The sequence below is a fragment of the Oncorhynchus nerka genome, linkage group LG16, assembly GCF_034236695.1.
Source record: "Oncorhynchus nerka isolate Pitt River linkage group LG16, Oner_Uvic_2.0, whole genome shotgun sequence".
Lineage (NCBI taxonomy): Eukaryota > Metazoa > Chordata > Actinopteri > Salmoniformes > Salmonidae > Oncorhynchus > Oncorhynchus nerka.
In genome coordinates, this window is record NC_088411.1 from 22,572,303 (window position 1) to 22,597,453 (window position 25,151).

The window sequence follows — 25,151 nt, forward strand, 5'->3', positions numbered from 1 at the left end:
GATGAAAATTACAGGCCTCATCTTTTTAAGTGGGAGAACTTGCACAATTGGTGGCTGAATAAATACTTTTTTTGCCCCACTGTATGTAATGAGGATATGACATAATCCCATGTTCACTTGTCATTTGTGCAACCAATATCTTGACCATATCGCATCTTCTGCTATCTGTCAGGCTTTTTGTCCAAGCATACTCATTCATGATCCTCTCTCCTCAAGGATTGTTCTTCAGAATGTCTTCAATCATCTAAGTCGGAGTAATTTAAAAAAGGAACACACTAACACTTTTAAAACAGCAATGAAATAGCAAGTATAATGTTTGTTTAAACTGGAAATGTTCAGTACTTACATGAGATAGACGATTATCCCCAGCTGTCTTTCTTGTAGCAGGAATCTGCTGCAATATAATGGTGTCATTGGAGTCCCCCTCATTGTCTCCACTGTATTTTGATAAGGAGCTGCTTGCAGAGGAACTCAACGAATCTAGAAATCATGTTAACATTTAACTGGTGTGAATAACACTGTAATTATAACACAATTTAGGTGGAAACATCCATTATTATGATTAGAGGACTTTTGATAATGACAAGCGGAATGCAGAAATGTAACATTTGGAATTGATTAGACCCACTACTGTTATAAAAGGGGTGGGAGAGGTGAGCACAAAAACAAAGACCATTTTAAAAATGTCAAAATGAGAAAAGAAATCAGCAGATATATCTGCTTGACTTACATTTCAGAACATGTGTTAGGCTAGCCAGGACTGTATGGATGAATGTGAAGCTCTAAGCTAATAAGCAACTCACCATCAGGATTTGGGTCTTGGGGTAAACAAATCTCCAGCACACCAAGGTCTTGTTGGAATGTCAAATGTATTGGCAACTGTGAAGACAAAATAAGATTGCACAACCTTATTGATTAAATATGCTGTGTATTCTTTTTAGAGAAAAACCAGAATAGAAGACAGAAATCAAGAGGTCATCTTTACGTGAACATCGTATCCCCAAAACTGACTTAGTGCTTCTTTCCACATCAATTCCAATTATATGCAGTCTACAACCTGTCTTCTACTGCCACGCACTGAATTATTGTAACAGCAGTCTGAGTATTATAGCAATACACCACAGATAACTATCAACACTGAGATTGTAGCTGCTTACAAATGTTAGTGTCACTTATTCTTTAAAACCATTCATGACCGGCAAAGACAATGAGCTCAGCTACAGATGAGCATAATCAGACAACTCCCAAAACATAAACCAATCTTTGACTGATCTGTGATCTGGGAGGCACATGTTCGCTTTCTATTCATTACCAGCAAGGAAATCTGCAATCAATTTAACAGTAAATATAAAGTAAGTATATTTAAAGTGTGTCAGTACATTTTACATTTACATTTAAGTCATTTAGCAGACGCTCTTATCCAGAGCGACTTACAAATTGGTGCGTTCACCTTAAGACATCCAGTGGAACAGCCACTTTACAATAGTGCATCTAAATCTTTTAAGGGGGGGGTGAGAAGGATTACTTTATCCTATCCTAGGTATTCCTGAAAGAGGTGGGGTTTCAGGTGTCTCCGGAAGGTGGTGATTGGCTCCGCTGTCCTGGCGTCGTGAGGGAGTTTGTTCCACCATTGGGGGGCCAGAGCAGCGAACAGTTTTGACTGGGCTGCGCGGGAACTGTACTTCCTCAGTGGTAGGGAGGCGAGCAGGCCAGAGGTGGATGAACGCAGTGCCCTTGTTTGGGTGTAGGGCCTGATCAGAGCCTGGAGGTACTGAGGTGCCGTTCCCCTCACAGCTCCGTAGGCAAGCACCATGGTCTTGTAGCGGATGCGAGCTTCAACTGGAAGCCAGTGGAGAGAGCGGAGGAGCGGGGTGACGTGAGAGAACTTGGGAATAAATATATAGTATATATATAGTATCAGTATAAGTGTGTTGTTCCATAGGATATTGTGTGAAATGTGAAACTTTCAGTTGCGTACAGCCTGCATCCTTGATGACAAGAAAAAGTTAATTTAAATTGCATTAACACAAATAACGTTATTCACAAATGACAAGGAGCAGTGCTCTGTTTAGAGTAAAACACATGTGTTGCATCGACCTGCCTGCCGCTAAATACTGTCTACCAACAGCTCTCTTTTCACAGTAAAACGCACCTGTCTTACCGACCAAACAGCAGCTAAAAACGGTCTAATAGCTCTAAACTTGAGTGAAACACACATGTAGCACAGACCAACTGCCGCTAACTGTCTGCTAAGAGCTTGCTTTTCAGAGTAAAACTCATGTTACACTGACTAACCTGATGCCAGTACTCAGTAAAGTCCGCTAGCTACTAATAATAGCTAATAACGCTCTGTTGAAAATGTAAAACAGGTGATGCACCGATCCACCGGGCGTACATACTGTCCATAAACCACTAACAGTGGTATAACTTAATGTTACTGTAGCTAGCTATCTAATTGGCTCTAGCTAGATGCTCACATTAGCATCTGACTATGCAAATCGTGCAGTAAGCCTACACTACAATGCCAGCTAGCTGTAATGTTGCTCAACAGTTGTACTTTGCACACAAAGTTAACCAATAACAGTGAACTTACCTGGAATTCCAATTAAGTTTAGAAATGAATCAATTCTGCGGTTCTGTGAGTGACTACTGATGTTCGGCAGATCCACGCTCTCGATCTGTCCACTCTTTCCATTCACCAGACATTTGCAAATGGAGAACGGCGGCAAAATCTACATTCAACCAACATTAGTGGGCGTGGTCATACTGTTTTCCTCCAATAGAATTGAATCTGTATTTTTGCTCCCACTCTAGCAGCCACTGGTAATAATTACACTCTAAAACGATTTCATTTCACTACTTGAGAGGAAAATAATTTAAACTCCAGAAACAAAACTCGCCAGTACTTACTGTGTAGTGATTGTTGTAACCGAGACTATTTTTATGCTCTCTATGCACTTCAGCACCAGGTTGTCCCTTTCTGTGAGCTTGTGCGGCCTACCACTTTGCAGCTGAGCTGTTGCTGCTCGTAGACGTTTCCACTTCACAATAACAGCACTTACAGTTAAACGGGGCAGCTCTAGCAGGGCAGAAATTTGAATAACTGACTTGTTGGAAAGGTGGCATCCTATGACGGTGCCACGTTGAAAGTCACTGTGCTCTTCAGTAATGCCATTCTACTGCCAATGTTTGTCTATGGAGATTGCATGGCTGCCTGCTCAATATTATACACTTGTCAGCTGGAATAGCCGAATCCACAAATTTGAAGCGGTGTCCACATACTTTTGTATATATAGTGGAGTAGGTTGGTGGGTTTTTAGTGTAGGGTTAGATGGTAGCGTATGTGTTGCTTTATTTGTACAGTTGAAGTCAGAAATGTACATACACTTAGGTTGGAGCCATTAAAACTATTTTTTTTTATCAACCACCACAAATGTCTTTTTAACAAACTATTGTTTTGGCAAGTCGGTTACTTTGTGCATGACACAAGGAATTTTTCCAACAATTGTTTACAGACCGATTATTTCACTTATAATTCACTGTATCACAATTCCAGTGGGCCAGAAGTTTACATACACTAAGTTGACTGTGTCTTTATACAGCTTGGAAAATTCTGAAAATCATGTCATTGTTTTAGAAGCTTCTGATAGGCTAAATGACACAATTTGAGTAAATTGGAGGTGTACCTGTGGATGTATTTCAAGGCCTAACTTCAGTACCTCTTTGCTTGACATCATGTGAAAACCAAAAGAAATCAGCCAAGACCGCAAAAAAACAATTGTAGACCTCCACAAATCTGGTTCATCCTTGGGAGGAATTTCCAAACGCCTGAAGTTACCACGTTCATCTGTACAAACAATAGTACGCAAGTATAAACACCATGGGACCACGCAGCCATCATACCGCTCAGGAAGGAGACACGCTCTGTCTCCTAGAGATTAATGTACTTTGGTGCGAAAAGTGTAAATCAATCCCAGAACAACAGCAAAAGACCTTGTGAAGATGCTGGAGGAAACAGGTACAAAAGTACCACAGTAAAACAAATCCTATATCGACGTAACCTGAAAGGCCTCTCAGCAAGGAAGAAGCCACCGCTCCAAAACCGCCATAAAAAAGCCAGACTATGGTTTGCAACTGCACATGGGGACAAAGATTGTGCTTTTTGGAGAAATGTCCTCTGGTCTGATGAAACAAAAATAGAACTGTTTGACCATAATGAGCATTGTTATGTTTGGAGGGAAAAGGGGGAGGCTTGCAAACAAAAGAACACCATCCCAACCGTGAAGCACGGGGGTGGCAGCATCATGTTGTGGGGGTGCTTTGCTGCAGGAGGGACTGGTGCACTTCACAAAATAGATGGCATCATGAGGCTGGAAAATGTTGTAGATATATGGAAGCAACATCTCAAGACATCAGTCAGGAAGTTAAAGCTTGGTCGCAAATGGGTCTTCCAAATGGACAATGACCCCAAGCATATTTCCAAAGTTGTGGCAAAATGGCTTAAGGACAACAAAGTCAAGGTATTGGAGTGGCCATCACAAAGCTCTGACCTGAATTATATAGAAAATATGTAGGCAGAACTGAAAAAACATGTGCGAGCAAGGAGGCCTACAAACCTGACACCAGCTCTGTCAGGAGGAATGGGCCAAAATTCACCCAACTTCTTTGTGGGAAGCTTGTGGAAGGCTACCTGAAACGTTTGACCCAAGTTAAACAATTTGGAGGCAATGCTACCAAAAACGAATTGAGTGTATTTAAACTTCTGACCCACTGGGAATGTGATAAAGGAAATAAAAGCTGAAATAAATCATTATCTCTACTATTATTCTGACATTTCATTCTTAAAATAAAGTGGTGATCCTAACTGACCTAAGACAGGGAATTTGTACTCTGATTAAATGTTAAGAATTGTGAAACTGAGTTTAAATGTATTTGGCTAAGGTGTATGTAAACTTCTGAATTCAACTGTATATACTGTATATTTATATATATACTTTTTTCAAACAAAACATAAGGGAATGTATATTCCAGTTTAGTAGGTAATGCAACATGTATTGGATTCCAACCACAGTTAAACCTCATTGAAGAAGAAGCCCCAGGACAGAGTTTTGAAAAAGGATGGTTTGCACAGGAGCTTGGTGTAACTCAATGACTATGTCAAATTATATTTGCCCTGTACACCTGTGTGGCTAACCAAGTCGTCATTACATTTAGGCTGATGGTCTTTCACATCCACTTAATTATGCAAAGTGTCGGTCAGGTTAGCCACACTTTCATTTTGGGACTTAAAAAAAATATGTGCATAAGGCATTCATAGAATGAAGATACACCAAACACAACATGAGAATACTCAAAAGTATTTTATTATTAATTCACAATTATATCCCATCTCTGAGGATAGATACACATCAAGCACCACTCTCAATGGTTCTAGACAGTGCTACTTCACATGCATTCAAACTGAAAAAATTAACAAAACAAACAAAATAATATTATAAAATCCTACAGAATTAAACATTATCTGACGATAGCTCAAACCGGCCTGTTCATTAAGAGGATGATGATATGTTTTCTCAAAATGGAAGAAAAGGATCACTAGTAAGGTTAAAACTGCTGTCTGAACACTATTTCTCTCACCATGATAGTTTGCAGCCGCTTGCAAGTCATGACCAAAACTCAAGTTGATATGGTACTATTACAATACACATCCAACCGAATGCCATCATTTTACAACGGCCTCTGAAAATAATATCTGATATTATGGCAGAGCAAGGCTCTCCTAAGGGCTTATTGGTTTAAAACAAGCTACAGATATCGCACAACCAGTGGCACATTAGGACAACCCTAAAATGAATAAAAAATACTACAAAATAAGACACAGCAATCTGTAAACGTACAAGGTATTTACAGAAGTCAACATACAGTATAGTTTAAATGCGCATCAGTTACCGTATGTGGACAAATTACATTTGTAACATGTCTTAGTCGTTGAAATGATGGCTCAAAACATAAAATCCTGTGTCAGACACTGTGCAAGACCTTTTGAATGGAGAAGAGCAAGCAACACAGAGGGGTATCTGCGAAGAATCAGTGTTGGGCATTGTGTAGGGTCACTATCCCAGGCCCTACCATACAATCAGGGTTGAGTTTGTGCTTCACAAGGTTTAGGTCTCAACTGTATGTGGAAACATATAACTAATATTATGGCATATGTTGTCTGTTGCCTTGGAGGGAAAAGGAGGACCCCTCCGACAGTCGAAATTACAGTATTCAGTTCTAAGAATGTGAAAATGTAATTTCTGATGTCCTTGTGCTTGGCCAATTTCAGATATCAACAGAATGGTATGGTTCCTTCTTTTGATTTGAATAATTAATATATTGTGGCTGGTTCCTCCAGATAGTTCAGCAGTCCACATCAAGTCTTTGAAGAGGTCAGGTAGAGAATGTCTTTTAGCAAGAGAGGAATAGTCACAAGCAGTCATAGACAGAAAATCTGTTTTGGAGAATAGGGAGTGGTTATAGGCCCAAAAACATGCTTCAATTCTTAAAATATGTTTTATAAGACGTTTCACTTCAAAATAGATGTATACAAATCATTCGTTCCTGAACAATTTAGATCATTATTAAAGTAATTTATTGTAAAAGTTGCTTTTGTCTCATCGGAGTGAATGAATCAAGCTAGTGTTTTTAAAATATATCATTATTGCAAATAGAATGAATAGAATCATATAATAGAATATGGGCTGGAGTCACGGTGACTGAGACATACACATTATGCTCTGGGGTTTGGGATGGGACAACTGTGTGTGTGACACCTTTCCTCATATCAGGCCTTGGTCCATTCCAGTGAGTTGGACGAGGATAGGGTCCGTGCAGCAGCCACAGAGTCACACACTGCTGGAGTAGTTGTTTTTGTGTGTGTGCGTGTTCGCCTGTTTGAGGACCCCTCTCGGAGATGGCAGAAGTGAAAGAGAATGAAGATCGAGGGAGGAGCAGCTCTATGCCTGGAAATCATTCCCAAAGTGTCTGATCTGGTCCTCAGTCATGGACAGGTAAGTAGCCCTCATGCTGGGGGAGTACTGTAGGGGAAAACATAATATCACAGGACACACAATAAGAGACAACACCAGGTGACTTATAGTGAATGAAACGCACAACAGTATAGAATAACATAGTACTCTTTCAGAACAGTATCTAACCAGCGAGACAGGAAGGAAGGGTAGGTAGCTAGGGGAGACAATACTGTGTCTATGCCAAACATTGATTGGACTATCAGTCAGACAACACTGTAGGTACCTTTATTATGGATCAAGCCTTCTCAGGCGGTAGGTGAGACAAGGGGCATACCATGACTCTAGAATTCTATAGCACCAGACCAAGCATAACGTCAAGCCTGACGCTCGGCACCTTATGGCGGTAACAGCTATAGAATTACACAGAGGGAAGGTTTGCGGCATGCACACATAGGGCTGCCGATGTGTCTCTGAAAACATGTCCCAACCCAGGGAGGAGATGTGAGGATAGGGTACACCACCACACTCCCAACAGCACGGGGAAACAGACCTGACTGGGTCAAACATACAACTGGAATGATGACCATGATGATGTCATGAACAGTAAGGTTTGCAGTTCAAAGCCATGCCAGAGGTGAAATAGAAAATGCAGTTCCAAAACGAAAATGGAGGTAAATAAAAAAGAGATGATTTTAAACGAAGGCAGGGAGAAAGCAATTGGGAGTCTATCTTGTCCTTCAGACAGTAGAGAGGTCCAAAGAGGAACAGAAAACAACTTACTCTGTTTCTAAATTGCTGAGTGTATACCTCCAAAAGTTGATAAAAAAAATAAGGAAGTAAGAAATGAAATACAAACAAACATATAAACAACAAACAAACAAAAAATATCAAAGAAGCTGTTAGCTGAAAAGGTAGAGTGCACGCTTTGCAGAAAGGTAGATATGGGTCCAGAAAGGCACCACATGACATAATCCTCACAGCCAAATGGTAGTAGAGTGAGAGGGCAGGGGAAAGCACAGAGGTTGATACGGTTTAACACTTTAGAGTTCGTCCCAGATGGCACCCTATTCCCTATACAATCCACTGCTTTTCAAATAAAATAAATAAGATGTTGTGTCGGTGCCATTTGGGACTCATCATTAGTCTCAGGTAATAAACCTTATTTTCAGTCAAATATAAAAACGTCTTCCCGTGGGAAGGATGGCAGGCAGCTACAGTAGATACCCATAATATATGAGATGCATGATATGTCTCTTTATCAAATTTAATTAGGCACAGCAGGCATTTTGAATGGTTAAGCTTGATGTATTCATCCTAAAAACGTGGCCTGTCTCCTCGACAGGAAATGAGAATAGATCTAAAGAGCTGCCACTACGAGGCCATAGAGGAAGGTGAAAGAGAGAAGGGGAGAGAGATACTTTAAGAGAGAAGGAAAGTGACCAAATAAGGACTAACACCTGTGACATCCTCCCCTGGGCATTGGTCTAAGTAACATGCTATGTCCATGTTAAACTTCTCTTTCACTGTCCTACTACTTGGGTAATGAGTCAGCAATCTACAGTTATGGTAGATAGACAGGTTAAAGGCACAAAGTCAGCAGTGTGCTCTCTGATATGTCATCAAAATTATGACCATGATCAAAATACTTACTGATGGATTTCAGTATTGGAAATGTATTATCATATGGATGTCATATCATGAGAAAAACACTCTCGTCACAAGTCGTGAGAAACAAACGACAAGACCAACTTCAAGTCTAAGTAACACTGACTTGAGCAATTTAAAGAAGGCATCAGGCAGAGAGAGCATCATTAGGGGAAAAGCCTCAAGCTAGAGTTAAAGAGCAGTCTGAGCCCCAGCTGTCAGGTCTTTACCAGAGTTGACATTGCAAACAGAAAGTAAACACAGGAACAAGTCCTACCAGGTCACTGAATCAATTAAATAACATAACAGAAACCCTGGTGATGAGAGAGAGATCAGTATTACAATGCTGATTGACTTGAGAGTATGTGGGACAGTGGCATCATGGTTGGGATCAATATAAATTCAGTCAATTCAGAAAGCAAACTGAAATTTCAAATTGAAATTGAAATTTTCCTCATTGGAATTGACCCCAACCCTGAGTGACATCACAAGAAAGACATGGCCTCTGGGACCCAACGCACCGAGGGGGGCGGTGAGCCTCTCCCGATCAGAGGAACGTTCTCGTACCGCTGGTTCCCCCCGAACAGCGCCGACTGGTTCCTGAGAAGGGAGAGCGAATCAGTGAGTTAAACAAACATTCCCTATCACCAAAAAAGTGTCCACAGCACAAGAACATAGCACTTTGGGCCAGTATGTCATCTTAGCAATCATGATGACTACATTTCACAGTTAGCTTTACTTTAGCTTCAGTACGTATAGCTGTGCATTACCATACACTCCACACCAGGCCAGGGCTGGACTCTGACTCACATGTACTCTGAAACGGGGGCATTGGACCCAGCCTGTGCGGCAGGCGGGTGGAGGCTGCTCTGGCTACCCATACTGCTGCTGTAGCTGCAGAAGCTGTGCACGTTGGTGGCAAGGTTGGGGTTGTGGGTCGTCATGCGTCTGGCCTGAGGGTTAAATGGGTCCTCCTCGTCTATATCGTCATAATCACGCTCCCTGAGAGAAGAGGAAGGCTGGAGGTCAGGGGCATAGATTTTGAGGATGATTTAGTGACTTGGTAAGGTGTATGTACAGTATAAACACAATGGATGTTTACACTCTTGTTCTATAACATTTAACATTTACATTTAAGTCATTTAGCAGACGCTCTTATCCAGAGCTATAAAAGGGTGATAGAGAGAGAGAGAAAGATAGTGACTGTGATTCTTACTAGCACTGGTTTTGCTATTCTCGTGATCATGATATGTGGTTGTCTTATCTACTTTATTTGAATGCATTGATTGCAAAATGCTCTGGATAAGAGTGTCTGCTAAATGACTAAAATGTAATGTAAATGTAATGAAAGAGACTCAGTGGGAGGGCACCTCCTGACCTGCTGGCGATATGTGTCCATGCCCGGGGGATGGCACACAGCATGGCACAGAAGGCACAAATTGCCAGGATAGAGAAGAGGCATAGGTATAGCAGGCCCTCCACCCCGTCATAACACACACCGATCAGCGCATCCAGGTAGTCCTACAGTGTGGAGGGAGGAAACAAACAAACACATTTGCAGATAGCAGAAAATATCTCTCTGAGACATGTTGTGAAGTGAATAGATGTACACAGCAGAGCCACTGTCACAAGGAACTATATCCATGCCGTGGGATTCAGTGGTGGTGTCCTGTACCTTGTTGAGTCCTCTACAGTCCAGCAGGGCAGTCAACTGGTGGAGGCTAGCCTCTGAGGAGTTGAGCAGGTGCTGGATGCCCAATAGGTCTCTCTGTGGAGAAGACAAGTGTAGGATTCAGTACTCAAAAAGTTATATGCTTACACAGGTAAACGCATTATGCCACAGGTAAATTCAACACTGACCTCAGCGGTGGGGAAGAGAGGCACAGCGAACTGCAGCAGGCCCTGTATTTGGATCTGCATGGTGGTCAGAGATCTTTGGAAGATGGTCAGAGACTGCAAACACACACACACACACACACACACACACACACATGCACACAAAACAACATGCCAAATTCTGGGTAGTGTACATTTAAAGGGATAATCCACCCACAGAAAAAACCATCATGAAACTCCTGTCAGGTTGGTAAAAGCCAATGTTTTGTCAATGGGTAAAAATGATTTAACTTCTCAGTGGCCCATCTGTGAAATCGGAAATCGTGTAGAACGCGTCATAGCTACATGGTTCTCCTCACTAGAGATAGGGGATGACACACTATCACATTTCATAACGCTTTTAAGACAATTACCTGCACTCCAAGTCGCCAAATCAGCCAATAGATGGTATGGGCATAATTGTATAGAGCACATCCATCCGTTTATATCGTCATGACAAAGTTTATATTTCGCTTGCGCATATTAACTTAATGTGTGTATTTACGTTGGCTAGCTAGCTACCTAGCCTGCCAGCCCAGAGTTTCTGGCAGAGAGCAAGCCAATTTGCAACAAATTTCCACAACTATTTTTCACATGTTGCTACCAACCTTACTATAAAAACTAAATGAAAAATGTGTTAACAAAAAATATTGTTTTCACATATTAGTGTTATTTAACACTGTTAATCATAGGAATTTGTGGTTTGGGATGGATTATAACTTTAATACACTAGTGGGCTTGTCAGTTCAGCTTTTGTCCAGCATAGGGAGACAAAAGCCAATCATTAACAGCAAGTTAGTCTCATCCAACAGAATCTGCATGCTTTGCCCTGTGCACTCCACCCAAGAACAGCAAGTAGACTGTAAACCACATGAATTTACCCCTTAGAAACTGATCTGGGAGCGTAGTATGAACCCTATGACTCCAACCCTACACAGCAAATTCTCCAGTGTTCAAAAACAAACAAAAAAATGAACACAGAGCGTTAAATCAACACTGAAAGTCATGAGTCTGTGGTCTCATATAGACACCAGAACAGTGTTAAATAAACACACTGTGAGTGCCTTGTCTACCGAGTAAATTGTAGAGTTACCACCCATGACTTTATTGGTTAGTGACAGAGACATGGTTGTTGCATTCATCCATTTTCGGTCCTATTGACTATCCCCAAGCGAGATCCTAAGCGAATATGTCATAAAAACACAATTCTTTAACACAATACCATATGTATTTCATAAAGCCTTATTTAGAGGGCCTAGTTTTACCTGGAAACAGGGGCCTGAAACTCATACACAATCACATTGAACCAAAACCACAACCATCATTATCATATTTCCCAGCATGCTCTACTGCAGGTTGATTTTGAGAATTGCTTGTTTAAATATATAGGTTTTCACATTTCCACAAACTTCAAAGTGATTCCTTTCAAATTGTATCAAGAATATGCATAATCTTGCTTCATATCCTGAGCTACAGGCAGTTAGATTTGGGTATGTCACTTTAGGCTAAAAAAGAAAAGAAAAAAGGGGCGGATCCTTATTAACAATGGAGGATCATTTGATTTCCAGTTTTTAAGTCAACTTTTTTTCTCAAAATGATTGACAAGAAAAGTATAGTCTAACCCATTGGGTATCTAACCATACCCTCATATGCAGCGTCTTGAAATGTACAGATGGACGGATTAATCATAAAACTTCTGACATCCAATTTACTAACTCTGCCCATAACTTTTGGACTTAGCACTCCCAGAAGGCATGAATTATTTAGTCATTGTTAGTTTTACACTTAAGACATGTCTCTGCTGTTGTGCTGTAGAATTTGTGAATTTTGTCTCTTGTATTAAACATGACTTTATACTGGATTAAGCGTACATTTTCGTTAACTATAATTTCGTTAGTTATGTTCCAACACTCCATCTTGTGCCAATGTCAGTTAGTTTAAATATATTTTCTGCGAGATTGTCAGCTCTCTGCAAGGTTTTGTATATCTTACCGTTCATATGACTATCCTTTTCTGACTCAAATAGGACTCCCTCAACATTGCTCTGATGTCAAAAAGATTTCAGAATGAAATTTCATGATATAAAACTTTTAAGTTGCATTTATAAAATAAATTAAACATTGGTCAGCCCACAATTGCTTTTTAATTCTGTCAAGGAAATAATTGTATTTCCTATTAACAAGTCATTTACAGTTTCTATGCCTTTAGTTTTCCATGTGGGCCAATTTATCGGTGGATTCTGAAAAGCTGTCCAAGGATTGTTTCATAGGGGTGTGTTTTTAGGGAGTGATATTGGTTGTTGTAGAATCCATTTAATTTGATTCTATATTGTTTATGTTCTTAATTATGAAGTTGTTAATGTTCTTAGCTTAATCCTTTCAAAATAGACAAGTGAAAATATTCTGGGGATGAGCATGCACATCTTCAATATGTACCCATTGTTCCTCTTTAGTGCATTTAACAATATGTTGCAGGTAAAAGCATTGAGTGGCGAGTTGATACAATTTAGAGAGATGTAAAACTTTCCTTTTTATTCTATGATTTTGATTTGATCATATAAAGTCTGTTATGACTGTGTCTACTGTTTTAAAGAATGCCTTTGATGGGGTAAATGGTATTAGTGAAAATAAGTATAAAAACATTGGGAGCCAGGACATTCTAAAGAGGTTTATACTACATGTAAGATTCATGGAAAGATTGATCCATTTAATTAGATCTGCTTTCATGTTGTTGAGTAATAGGATAAAGTTATTTTTATATATTTGTTGTTTGTTGTCACTTATTAAGCATAATAATGATTTCATATTTTTTGTGGTCCACTTTGTGAAGGCCCTGAATTTTTCTGAACCGTCTCAGTGCAGCTCCTTCCAATAGGACGCTTTCCCTTTAATTCCCAATTAAATAGCCAGCATCAGCTGCCCAAAAGTGGGGGTTGTGATTGAGACATGACTGAGGATGTGTTCAACTCTCAGTTCCCTAAACTTCTCTATTCCGTTGTTTTGTTGCCGTTAAACGTGTGTTTTGTAGCCTAATAGAGTTTACCCAGGATCGGATCCACTCTTTGCGTCCTTGGACTACACCTCTCCGTTTCTTCGTGGCCTTTCTCCGCTGGAGATCTATTGGCGGATTGGATTGTCTGAGACTGACCGACTGACTACCACCTTTTTGTATACGGTATTTCATTTGTTTTGATGTATACTGTGATTTATGTAGTTAGTTGTAGTTGAGGACTTAGTAAGAGTTGATACGCTTTATTAAAGTTCTGTGGTAAAATAATTGTTATATTGATTGTATGTTTAATACTGGGTTTACTCTACACGGAATGAACGGACAAACATTGCGACAAAAGTCACTTGAGTTCACTGAACTCCTTTACCGGGTTGGACTCTTTTTAGGCCCGAGGTACAGGACTTTTCTGGAGGAACCAGAACTCATTGTGATATTATTATATGTGTGTGTAATCATTGATGTTGCTAATACAACCCACGCAAAAGAATATAGTTGTTTTTGAAGTTCTTTCCAATGTTTTAAGGGTTTATGAAAAGTTTATTTCCATCTTGACTTTTACATAAGTCCTTTGTATTGGTGTAGACTTGACGGACCAGATGGGACTCATTCCCACCCAAACTAAAAGGAGAAACCAATGTTTTCTCTGGTAGGCACAACCTACCTGGCACCCCTATAAATAATAACCTCAAGTCAAAACCGTTACAACTTAAAGGATTGCTGTAGATCATGAGTTATTATTTTGAATTTTTTTCTATTGGCATTTTTTTTTTCCATGTTAGTTTTATATCCTGAGATTGTAGAATATTCAGAATATATTTTTAACAAGGAGAGATTTTAGTTTTCAATATTACTCAGGTATATCAGGAGATTGTCAGCAAATAAGTTTAGTTTATATTCAAGTTTACCAATACTGATACCGTATACGTTTGGGTCCTGTCTAATTCTTTCTGCAAGCCGTTCAATTGCCAGTGCAAACAGGAGCAGGGAGAGAGGACATCCCTGTCTTGTGCCCCTTTCTAAAGAAAATGTATCTGAAAATATATTATTTGAGTATATTTTTGCTTCAGGATATTTATAAAATATTTTCATAAAATGAATTATTTCAGCTGAAAAGTTGAAGGCTTCCTAAGTTTTTATTTGAAAAGGGCATTCAAGATGGTCAAATGCCTTTTTGGAATCAACAGCTATAATTGATAAATCAACATCTTTATTTGCCATTAAAGAGTATACTTTATTTCAGTTTAAACTGTAGTTGTTGGTTGTTGTCTCTCTTCAAAAGTAAAAGATCATATTCCGCTTAAGTTAAGAAATTGTATTTTCTTCTTTACCTTGTAAAGATTTCTTATGGGCTTTTCCTAAAATAGTGATTTATTTTTCTTTAATTTTCATTTCTATTTCAGATTGAACTTTTGCTGAGTATGAGATTATCATTACCCTAATGTATTCCTGAAAAGCATACAAAATTGTGTAGTGTTGACTTTTCTCTGTCCTCTATGTTTACATTTGTAATGGTATTTTTTACATTTGTAAAGGTAAAAAAAAAAATTCTGGGTCTTGAAGAAGTGCTCTGTTCGTTCTCCATATTCTTCCGCTAAATGTATTTTCTGTTGTAATTAAGCATGATACAGGAAATTATCCAATATCACTGTCATGGATTTTTGAACCTACTATATTTTTGAGTGCATTTTTTTGAAAAAAAAAAAAGGAGTACTCTTTTGTCATTGGGAATAGTAATCTCCAGCTGTCCTGTAAATTATTTGTAGAGATAAAAATGTGCAGCCTCTTTGGAGGCTCCTTGAATTTGCCTTTTTTATTGCTGTGTCGGTCTAACTTGCTGAATGTGTGATTTTGGTCACTTACTAAAATAATAGTTCCCGTCTGGATTTGATCTAATATTGCTTGAACTATATCTGAAAACATCAGATTTACCCCTGGGAGGATATACAATGAAATAAATGTGTATTTTCACCATGTAAGGTATAATTCAAAATGAGAAAACAGCCTTTTTGGTCTGTGCGCTGGGATATAAGGGAAAAGGGTGTATTCTTGTTTACCAGTATGTCTACACCTCTGCTGTTAATACAGTGGGTGGCAGCATAAGCCTCTCCAACCCATCACCTCTTTAACGATCCCGAACAGTCATTCTGATTCCAATGCAAAATAGTTTTTTGAGAGACTAAGATTTTACCCAGAATATTTTTGGGGATGGAAATGCTCAAAATTTGAGAAAACATACCTTTTCTCTCATGGCTAACTACCAGGAACTTGGATGCAGTGTTGCAGTAAGCTAATTCGGTGATATACAAAAACTCAAACAATATTGAAATTGCATCAATTTCAACAAAACATTTTTTTATGCATCTCCCAATTTGGCATGTCTCTTGTGATGCAGTTCACAGCAGCACTGATGGATGTGTTGACATGACAACAATGTCAGAGTTTTGAACGACCCTTCTCCTCTTTTGTTCCATGCTGGCTGCTAGCTAACACCAGACACAGATGAAAGGGGAAACATAGAAGTATCTTTGCCATAGATGAATAGTGTAAACCTTTCATTATGATTGCTAACATCCTACAGGGTACACCCTTGTGTACAGGTTCGAGGCCCCTGTGTTAGAGTAAAACTAGGCCCTCAAAATAAGGCCTAATGAAATACTGTATGTAAGGTAGTTTGTTAAATAATAACAAAAAATGATGACAACATATAGGATCTCACTTGGTAATGTCCATAGGACCGAAATGGATGAATGCAACCATGTCTCTGTCACTAACAAATAGTCATGAGTGGTAACTCTACAATTTTCTCGAAAGACAAGGCACTCTGTAAATATTTTAATAAGGCTCTACACCAACCAGTGTGCTAATTTAACACTGTTCTGGTGTCTATATGTGTCCACAGACCAGTGTTCCCTGTGTGTTCATTTAAGTGTGGCGCTGCGCCATGGTAGAATCATTGCTGCCACACCAAAATAAACATATTTCTACCAAACATATGTTCTGTAAAGCATATTCTCATTTCTTGGTAAATAAATAATCTGTCTGGGTTCAATACAGTTCTGAAGGCTATTTAGTTCTGTGAGCTGTGACAGGCAGCAAGCAACTCAAGAAACACGCACCAGTTACCAGTGTGCAATACAGACGCTCTGCGCAAGAAACACAATTCACTTGAATCACTTCAGAATGCACCTGCACACAATACATAAGCTCTGTGGTGCGAAACACAATTAACTTGAATCACCTCAGAGTGCACCTGTGTGAGAAACTGAAAGAAAGGTACATTAGCTAGCCAACTAGTTAACTACATAAGCTAGCTATAGCCTAAACACTCTACTAAACTTAATTTAGATCTATAATATTGCTGCCACAAATGTAACGGCAATTAGCTATCCAATATTCACAAGGATGTTGATGATAGAAACGTTACTAGTTTAGCAAGTTAGCTAGCTAGATTAATCGCCTGGACTATATTAACCGGCACCCAGGGACAGAGCATTGAATGGAAAGTGCCAGGGCTCATGCAATGATGGCAAAAGGTAAAGATTGTTATATTGGATACTTCCATTTCTCAAAATGCCTTCTAATGTAAAAGATCTCAGATTGTGCACTAACCATGGCTCAATAATAACACATGTCTGTTGCTGTTCACAGGCTCCTCAGTCATGGTTGCATTCGAGCCAACCACAGTGCTTGAGCATGAGGCCGTCATTGGGGGTTTTAAAAATCTGTACCATCTAACAAAGCGGGAGCAGGCCCATCACACAAACTTCCCAGAACTGCTGGACATTGCTGAATTGCTGGGTTTGGTACTATTTCACAAAGCTCAAGGTGAATGAGTGCTCCACAATTCTGTGTTTTTGTTCATATTTTTTTCACTTGATATTTAAATGTCACCAGACTTACTTCACATTGTTCTCATTTACATGAAGATTGGCAAGAACACAAACTACAGGTCACACATAATAGTGAAAGAAATGTTGAAGATGCTGGCTCAAGTTGTGGAGGAGCCGATCCTACATGTCATTCAGACATCTGTAGCCATTGGCCTGGAGGCTGATGAAACTACAGCTGTGGCAACTAATAAGCAGCTGGATTTACATGTCAGGTTTATATTTCAATAAGAGTTACAACATTATTTTGAATAGTGATATTCTACAGTCACACTGCATCCATGAGTAATAATGAAATGGTTTATGGATTTGTGTATGTTTTCTAGATACATGGACCAGGAGGGACACCTTTAAAACTAGTTCCTGGACCTGGTGTCAGTCTCTGATGGCCAGGCAGACACCATTGTTGCCACCATCAAGGAGGTGCTGCAGATCAAAAAGATACCAACAGAGAGATTGTACGACCTGGGCACTGATGGGGCTGTGGTGATGACTGGTATGGACACAACACTAAGTCTTATGTAATACCCTTGGTAGAACCAAGTATTGAGTTTATTTTTTATAATTAATTGGTCATTTACAAGTGAATAGGTTTCTTTACTTTTAAGTTTTGACCAATAAGGTCGCTTGTTAGGCTGTGGCCAATGGGAGATTTGCCCTGGTTAACGGAAGGCCTGGGAAAAAAGAGAAAGACGTTGAGAAAAAGGATGGACATTACATTAGGACCGTTGGTGAAGAAAAATTAGAAAAGATGACAATAAAAATAGAACAAAACCCATACCTACCCAGTTTAGAAGGGAAATACCGATTTTATTTTATAAGAGTTATCGTTTTGTTAAGACAGACTTAGTAAAGACTGAAGCTACTATTTACACTATACTATGTCTTGTGATACAAATCATTTTTCTCATCTTCAAACAGGACAACATAGTGGTGTGTCAAAACAGCTAAAGGATGCCTTCCCGTGGATGGTGTCTGTGGCTTGTCCTGCCCACCATCTTGCTCTGGCCTGATTTGCTGACGTCCCCTATATGAGATTATGTATCACATTCCTTCGCTTGGCTACTCTGGTCTCATCTTGTTTACGTACTGCATCTACACTCAAAATAAATGTATTTTGCAGGAAGTAAAGGATGTTCGCTGGCTGTCCCAGAACCTGGCCGTGGCTGATCTCAGCGAAACCTCAGCGCAGTGTTTGTGGCATTGGCTGAGGAGGTGGAGGTGAACCGGTGCCCAACTGCAAAGGGCCTCTACGCCAGTGATGCAAACTAGTCACCTTTGGGCAAAATTCTCAGTTTTTAATGCAAAATAGGTAAACTACGTGATTCGTGTAGATTCGATGAGAATTTTAGTTTTGTTTTTGCGTTTGGGTCACTAATGGCTGTAAGCGAACCAGTGATGTATGTTTGGCGCAATAAGGTCTGTATCCAAGACTCGATCCTGGGCTCAGTCAGTCGTTCACATAACAGAATGCAGCATGCAACTGAAGAGAGAAGAGACAACCAACTTGCTAGCTGCAGCATCAGCGTGTGCTCTGGAAAGACAGCGGAGAGTGGAAAGGCAGTTTGCGAGTTACAACACTAGTGCGTCCCCTGAACGACAACGAAGAGGTAGGTGACAAGCCTGGAGATGGAGATGAGAAGGTGATGAAGCATACTTCATGAGCTGTAACCGAAAAATAACTGGCATTTGGAAAGTTTGAGGTGAGGAAGCAAGTGTGGTGGAACAAGAATTGTTAGCATTGTTAAGTATCTTTTTACAGTAGCTGGATCGAATTCTCCGTTAGCTAGCCAGAGAAATGTTGAGCAACATTAGCTGATCAAATAATGGAGTTTATGGTGTGAAAATTTGCTGAATTAACATTTTAACATTAGATGAGGTAACGTTAGCAGCGTTAGTTCGAGGAACCAATTAGCTATAGTATTAACTGGTATACGTCTCCTTGCCGTTCCTCAAGCTATAACGTTAGTTTCTCACTGGACCCTGGCAATCTGTGTGAAATGTTAACTAGTTAGTAGTTAGTTCATTAGCTAGCTATCTATGAACAAATGTTTTCCTTCTATGTGGTTAATTTTCAGAATGAGAGAATTAGGTGAACATTAGGCATTGCTTGTTAAACAAGTGGATTCAGGGATCAAGTGTAGCTGGAGCTGGGCCTAGCTTAAGGATGCCAATAGAGGTGAAAAGGAACACCACACACTTTCGTTCTTTTTCAATAAGGTGGATAAAAAGTGGTATGCCAGATGCACTCTGCCTGAAAGATCAATTATGCCAACAAAGGGTCTCATGCTCTGCTGCTAGCACATTGTAGTACAGGCAGAAAGTGTGCAATGTAATAACACGCAGTGTAGCCCAAAGATATTGCTTTTATGTTGAACTTGACATCATACTGTAACACTTTTGTGTGAGTGAGGGGGGATTACTTTATCTTTTACTCAGTGAACGTTATTTTTGCACACATGTAGCCTTGTGCCCTTAATCAATGTCTACTATAGTGGCCACAATAATAGAGCAAAAATAGAATGCCTGTTTATTTTCTTCTATTTCTACTTTAAGATGTTTTTTCCCCAAGTGCAATATTTACATGTATGTGGTCACAAGCGTTCTATTATAAAGGCTGTCATGGCTAACTGCAATATTAGTGTATTGTTTTTTTTCTCTGGACTTGCGTGTCTTTCGCAGTAAAGTCTAGGCAACAAATAACATTGGATTGCTTTCCTTAATTTTTTGCTATGAGTTTGGTTCACATTAACCACTTTTTATTTTATATACAGACACGGCTCATGTAGATCATATTCTTTGTTGTTTAATTAGTACAGTTAAAACCTGAATTTCAAGATGGGATCCAGCCTAAAAGCCACTAGAAATTAGCGTTTTAAAGCATATTCTCACGCTCTGACCTTAGAGATAATTTATTCTCTATTTTGGGGTTAGGTCGGGGTGTGACTAGGGTGGGCATTCTAGTTTTGTTATTTCTATGTTGGCCTGGTATGGTTCCCAATCAGAGGCAGCTGTCTATCGTTGTCTCTGATTGGGGATCCTATTTAGGCAGCTTTTTCCCACCTGTTTGTTGAGGGATCTTGTTTTTGTGTAGTGCCTGTGAACACTGCATTGACGGCACGTTTAGTTTGTTCTGTATTGTTTTGCTCAGTTTCACTTATTAAACATGTGGAACTCTACGCACGCTGCGCCTTGGTCCGTTAATTCTACAGACGATCGTGACACACACATATATATATTTAATTATTTGCGTGTTTCAGTGTCCCAAAAATGTGTCACCTTTAGGGCCCTCACCAGTTTGCATCCCTGCTCTACACTTTCTGTGCCACGTACAGGTAGGCCTAGATGTATTGTAGATTATAGTGGACTCCAAATTAAATAATGTACTATGTTGCTATTACTGCTTTCAGTGTCTCAACTCTATTTGAGTGGTCCACGATGTGGCTTTTAAAACCTGTTTTGTATTGTCAATTGATGTATCATTGTTGAGTGACAAACATTTCTAACTCTACAGATTTGTGGCAGCACTTTACCTGCTGGCGGATGTGCTGCCTCACCTGACGTGGCTTTCAAATTATATTCCAATTAGAGGATGTAAACTTCCTGGCCATAAAAGAGCAGGTACATTATTTTCTATCTTCATGTTCAAACATGGGCAAATGTCTCAGTTTAACAGAGTCAAAGGACAGCACTACTCAATTAAATATTTAAGAACTTCTGACACTTCATTATAATTACTTCAAGCAAAACAACTCTTTTGCTGTAGGTCCCTGTGACAATGGCATCACTCCTTGCCATAAAACATTCTGGTGATTCCCAGCCCCCGGGGTCATTTCTGAGCTAACTCCACCAGGACCTCGATGTCCCAATGGGTCTGGGCGCATTCAACATCAAGGAGGAGGAGAGGGAGAGGCCAGGTGGAGACCAAGACCAGGAAGCAGTTCTGAGCTGGGTTTAGAGAGGAGGTAAAAACATTTATTTTCAAATGTTGTGATGAAACCAATGTTACATTGTGCGTGTTGGATAAACTAAAACAAACAGCTCTTAATCACTTATTTTCTGCTTTGTGCTGTAATTAGGTCATGGATCCATATATTGTTGGCCTCCAGGACAGCCTAGACCAGAGGTTCCAACACCGGGAGATTCTGGGGGCCTCCAGGACAGCCTAGACCAGAGATCCCAACACCGGGAGATTCTGGGGGCCTCCAGGACAGCCTAGACCAGAGGTTCCAACACCTGGAGATTCTGGGGGCCTCCAGGATAGCCTAGACCAGAGGTTCCAACACCTGGAGATTCTGGGGGCCTCCAGGATAGCCTAGACCAGAGGTTCCAACACCTGGAGATTCTGGGGGCCTCCAGGACAGCCTAGACCAGAGGTTCCAACACCTGGAGATTCTGGGGGCCTTCAGTGTGTTGGGAACTCAGTCTTCGTTCTCCAGTGAGAGGATAAACACCGTTAACCTGATCCTCCTCACCAGGCAGTTTGTTGCAAGCGCCAGAGGCTGCTGTGCTCCAAGAGTGGCCCTCTTACAAGCAACATGTGCTAGTTGGAGCATTCACAGTATCGAATGAGTGTGACAATCTTTTGAAGAGAACATTTTAGGCCAGTTTTGCCCAACCCTTTTTCCTGTTGAACTACCACTCTGCTGGCTCTTCTTTAATGCTGTACATCTTTTTGTTTTTCATGTATTTCAGGGGTTGAATCAGCTGACGGCAATGACAAAGCTGGCCTCGCAATTTGAGTGGGGGCAGCTCTACCCCTGCCTTAGCCAGTTGGCAGAAATTGCACTGACTATACCAGTGTCTTCCGTTAATTGTAAGAGGGACTTCTCTGCAATGAAACGAGTAAGAACATTTAAATGTGAAAGTAGATCCTCTTTGTCCCTCTCCCTTCTCTTATTGTTCTTTCTGTTATTGCAGGTCAAAACAGACTTGAGGAACAGACTGCAGGGAGAGCATCTAGCCGCCTGCATGCGGCTCTCCATCAAAGAAACACAACCCAACCAAGCCGCACGGCTTCTTAACACAGCTCGCATCCAACCCGGAAGCCAGCGGCACCAATGTGTCGGAGGAAACACCGTGCACCTGGCGACCTGGTTAGCGTGCACTGCGCCCGGCCCGCCACAGGAGTCGCAAACCCTCCCTAACCCGGACTACGCTAGGCCAATTGTGCGTCGCCCCATGGACCTCCCGGTCGCGGCCGGCTGCGACAGAGACTGGGCTCGAACCCAGAGTCTCTGGTGGCACAGCTAGCACTGCGATGCAGTGCCCTAGACCACTGCGCCATGCTAACACATTTTCCAGAGGAAACACTACCACAGTTGCAACACTTTCAGTGTTGTTTTAACACGGTGTTCATTTTGCTATGATTTTTAACACTGGAGAATTTGCGGTGTAGATTTAAACCATGAAACAACATCTAACATCATTAATGGGTTAACCTGTCACATCACAGTAAATCAAAACAACAGTTTGAGTGTCCCCAACCATTACAAAATAGACTGGGACAATGAGTGCCCAATGGCACAGACAGTCCTTAATTGAAGCGAGACAGTCAATTACCCCAAACCAGCAGCCATAGCAGCAGCCATAATTGATCTCCTTTGATCTAGACATTTTCAGAATTTGTCTCGGTGGCATGTCTACGATCCAATAACTGTGAGTGTATGTGTGTCTCAGTGAGCGATCTCTGCTTCCATACTCAGGTGAATGTGTGCTGACTGAGCAGGCTGGGTAACGCTTGCCTGCACTCTGTTGCTGCATTCTCTTGAACCTTCGGGGCATGTCTACAAGCACAGCATAATAGGATCTGAACTCTACTGGGTTATGGAGCTAGCTGAGGCTGGAGAGAGAAAGACTACTTCTCACTGCCCTGACCTAAAAACCACCTCTCCTTCTTGGAGACCTTACTGAACACCATAAGGGAGGGATGGAGGAGGAGGAGGGAGCGACAGAGAGAGTGCGAGTACAAGACAGAAGGGGATAAAGGTAGAGAGAAAGAGACAGAAACAGGGAGATAGAAAGGTCAAAGCAGGTATCATTGACCCGGTGCTGCTGGTGATGAGTATTACCTGCTGGAATGGGTTGGGGAGGGTCTGGCTGCAGTACAGGTAGTAATGCACTATATCTGTAGAGAACAGGGAGACACCAACAAGTCAGAAAGACTCAGCAATAACATTGATCTCTTTAAGTATAATGTGATTACAGCCCGGGGTGGGTATAAACACCTTGTAATTACAGGTTCATTAAAGTGACATCAAAAGCATAGCTTGTCTTTAACTCACCAGAACTGATCAGGTCTTTGGTCTGGTTCATGATGAACTTGTCTGGGATCACACAGAAGTCACTGGTGCCCTGAACACAAGAAGAAAGGACATTTTTAAAAACCACAAAACTAGTGTCAAAGTAGTCTATCAAACACACCCCCCCTCCTGTGTTTAATAGGAATACGTACAGGTCTCTCGGGGTTCAACTAATGAGCCTCTATATACCACAGATGAAAAGCTGCCTATTTTGCCTCTTCTCGAAATCCAACTGTTTGTGAGTATATTGTTCCATAAAGCCTATAGAGAGAGAGTGTGTGTGTGTGCTTCATACCGGCCGCTCTGCTCTGTCTATAATTATTCTTGTGAAGGAATTCATTATGCATTAATGTATTATGTGCCCCGGTGTTCTTTTACTTCAGATGGCAGGAGTTTCCCTCCCTTCATTAGTGTCACAACATCACAACAACTGCAGCAGCAACACATACACACACAGTCGTGTACAGCTAACCTTGTGGGGACACACAATTCAGTCCCATTCAGAATCCTATTTTCTCTAACCCCTAACCTGTACTCCTACCCTAACCTAAACCCTAACCTTAAACCAAAAACCTAATCCTAATCCTTAAACTAACCCTAGCTCCTAACAGTGACCCTTAACGTCATTCTAACCCTAACACTAATTCTAACCTTAATCCTAAACCACCTAGAAATAGCATTTCACCTTGTGGTGACTTGGTCAACTTTTTGTTTGTTTACTATTCTTGTGGGGACTTCTGGTCCCAACAAGAATAGTTAAACACATCCACACACACACACACATTTTTTGGGCCTATAAAAACAAGCCTGGGTTGCTTAGAGGCAAACTGAGGTCAGGATGCTTATGTTTGGAACAAATCACAGGGGTGCTCTATGGTGTGCCACTTCCTGATTCTACACCATTCTCTTCACATTGATTGTTCCAAGATGATCAGATAGATTCATTCCATTCTTCCATTCCAAGGGAGGGGGTATCCATGATTACATGGTCAAGGGGGGCCTGATCCTAGATTAGTGAATGATATAGTATCTACTATATAATCCTTCTCTGTGCCTGGGAGCGTGTGCGCATGCGTGTATATCACAACTGGCCGTAATCAAATCAAACTTTATTTGTCACATGCGCCGAATACAACAAATGTAGACTTTACCGTGAAATGCTTACTTACAAGCCCTTAACCTCGCTGTGCACCGAACCCGTTAGCGGGATGAAATTCGACAACATATGGTGATTGCTACATAAATAGTCATATTAAACATTCATGAAAATACAAGTGTCTCACATGTTTCGAAAGCCAGGAATCTTGCTAATCCAACTGCGTTGTCAGATTGAAAAAAGGATCTACTGTGAAAGAATACGATGCGATTATCTGAGGATAGTGAGTGCCCCATAAAAAAACGACTATTTCAACCAGCACAGG

At 40.7% G+C, this 25,151-nt stretch overlaps 1 protein-coding gene and 1 long non-coding RNA gene across 3 annotated transcripts in view; one reads left to right on the forward strand and one right to left on the reverse strand.

The window, feature by feature from the left end:
- Positions 1 to 5,341: 5,341 nt before the first annotated feature.
- LOC115144271 (protein tweety homolog 2-like) overlaps positions 5,342 to 25,151 on the reverse strand; it is a 121,049-nt gene continuing 101,239 nt past the window's right edge. The window contains exons 7-15 of one of the 2 annotated variants that reach the window (XM_029685175.2): positions 23,713 to 23,782; positions 23,500 to 23,555; positions 10,518 to 10,610; positions 10,333 to 10,425; positions 10,036 to 10,178; positions 9,468 to 9,659; positions 9,179 to 9,257; positions 7,794 to 7,820; positions 5,342 to 7,079 (exon numbers count right to left, since the gene is read on the reverse strand). In XM_029685175.2, the coding sequence (XP_029541035.1) occupies positions 6,999 to 7,079; positions 7,794 to 7,820; positions 9,179 to 9,257; positions 9,468 to 9,659; positions 10,036 to 10,178; positions 10,333 to 10,425; positions 10,518 to 10,610; positions 23,500 to 23,555; positions 23,713 to 23,782 (834 nt within the window). In that variant the 3' untranslated portion in view covers positions 5,342 to 6,998. The remainder of the gene's footprint in view (positions 7,080 to 7,793; positions 7,821 to 9,178; positions 9,258 to 9,467; positions 9,660 to 10,035; positions 10,179 to 10,332; positions 10,426 to 10,517; positions 10,611 to 23,499; positions 23,556 to 23,712; positions 23,783 to 25,151) is intronic. The other variant, XM_029685176.2, reaches the window with a different exon arrangement.
- LOC115144272 (uncharacterized) lies at positions 17,456 to 24,004 on the forward strand. The gene is made up of 4 exons (XR_003865800.2): positions 17,456 to 21,049; positions 21,195 to 21,393; positions 21,508 to 22,273; positions 22,349 to 24,004. It is a non-coding gene; the product is annotated as an uncharacterized LOC115144272 (long non-coding RNA).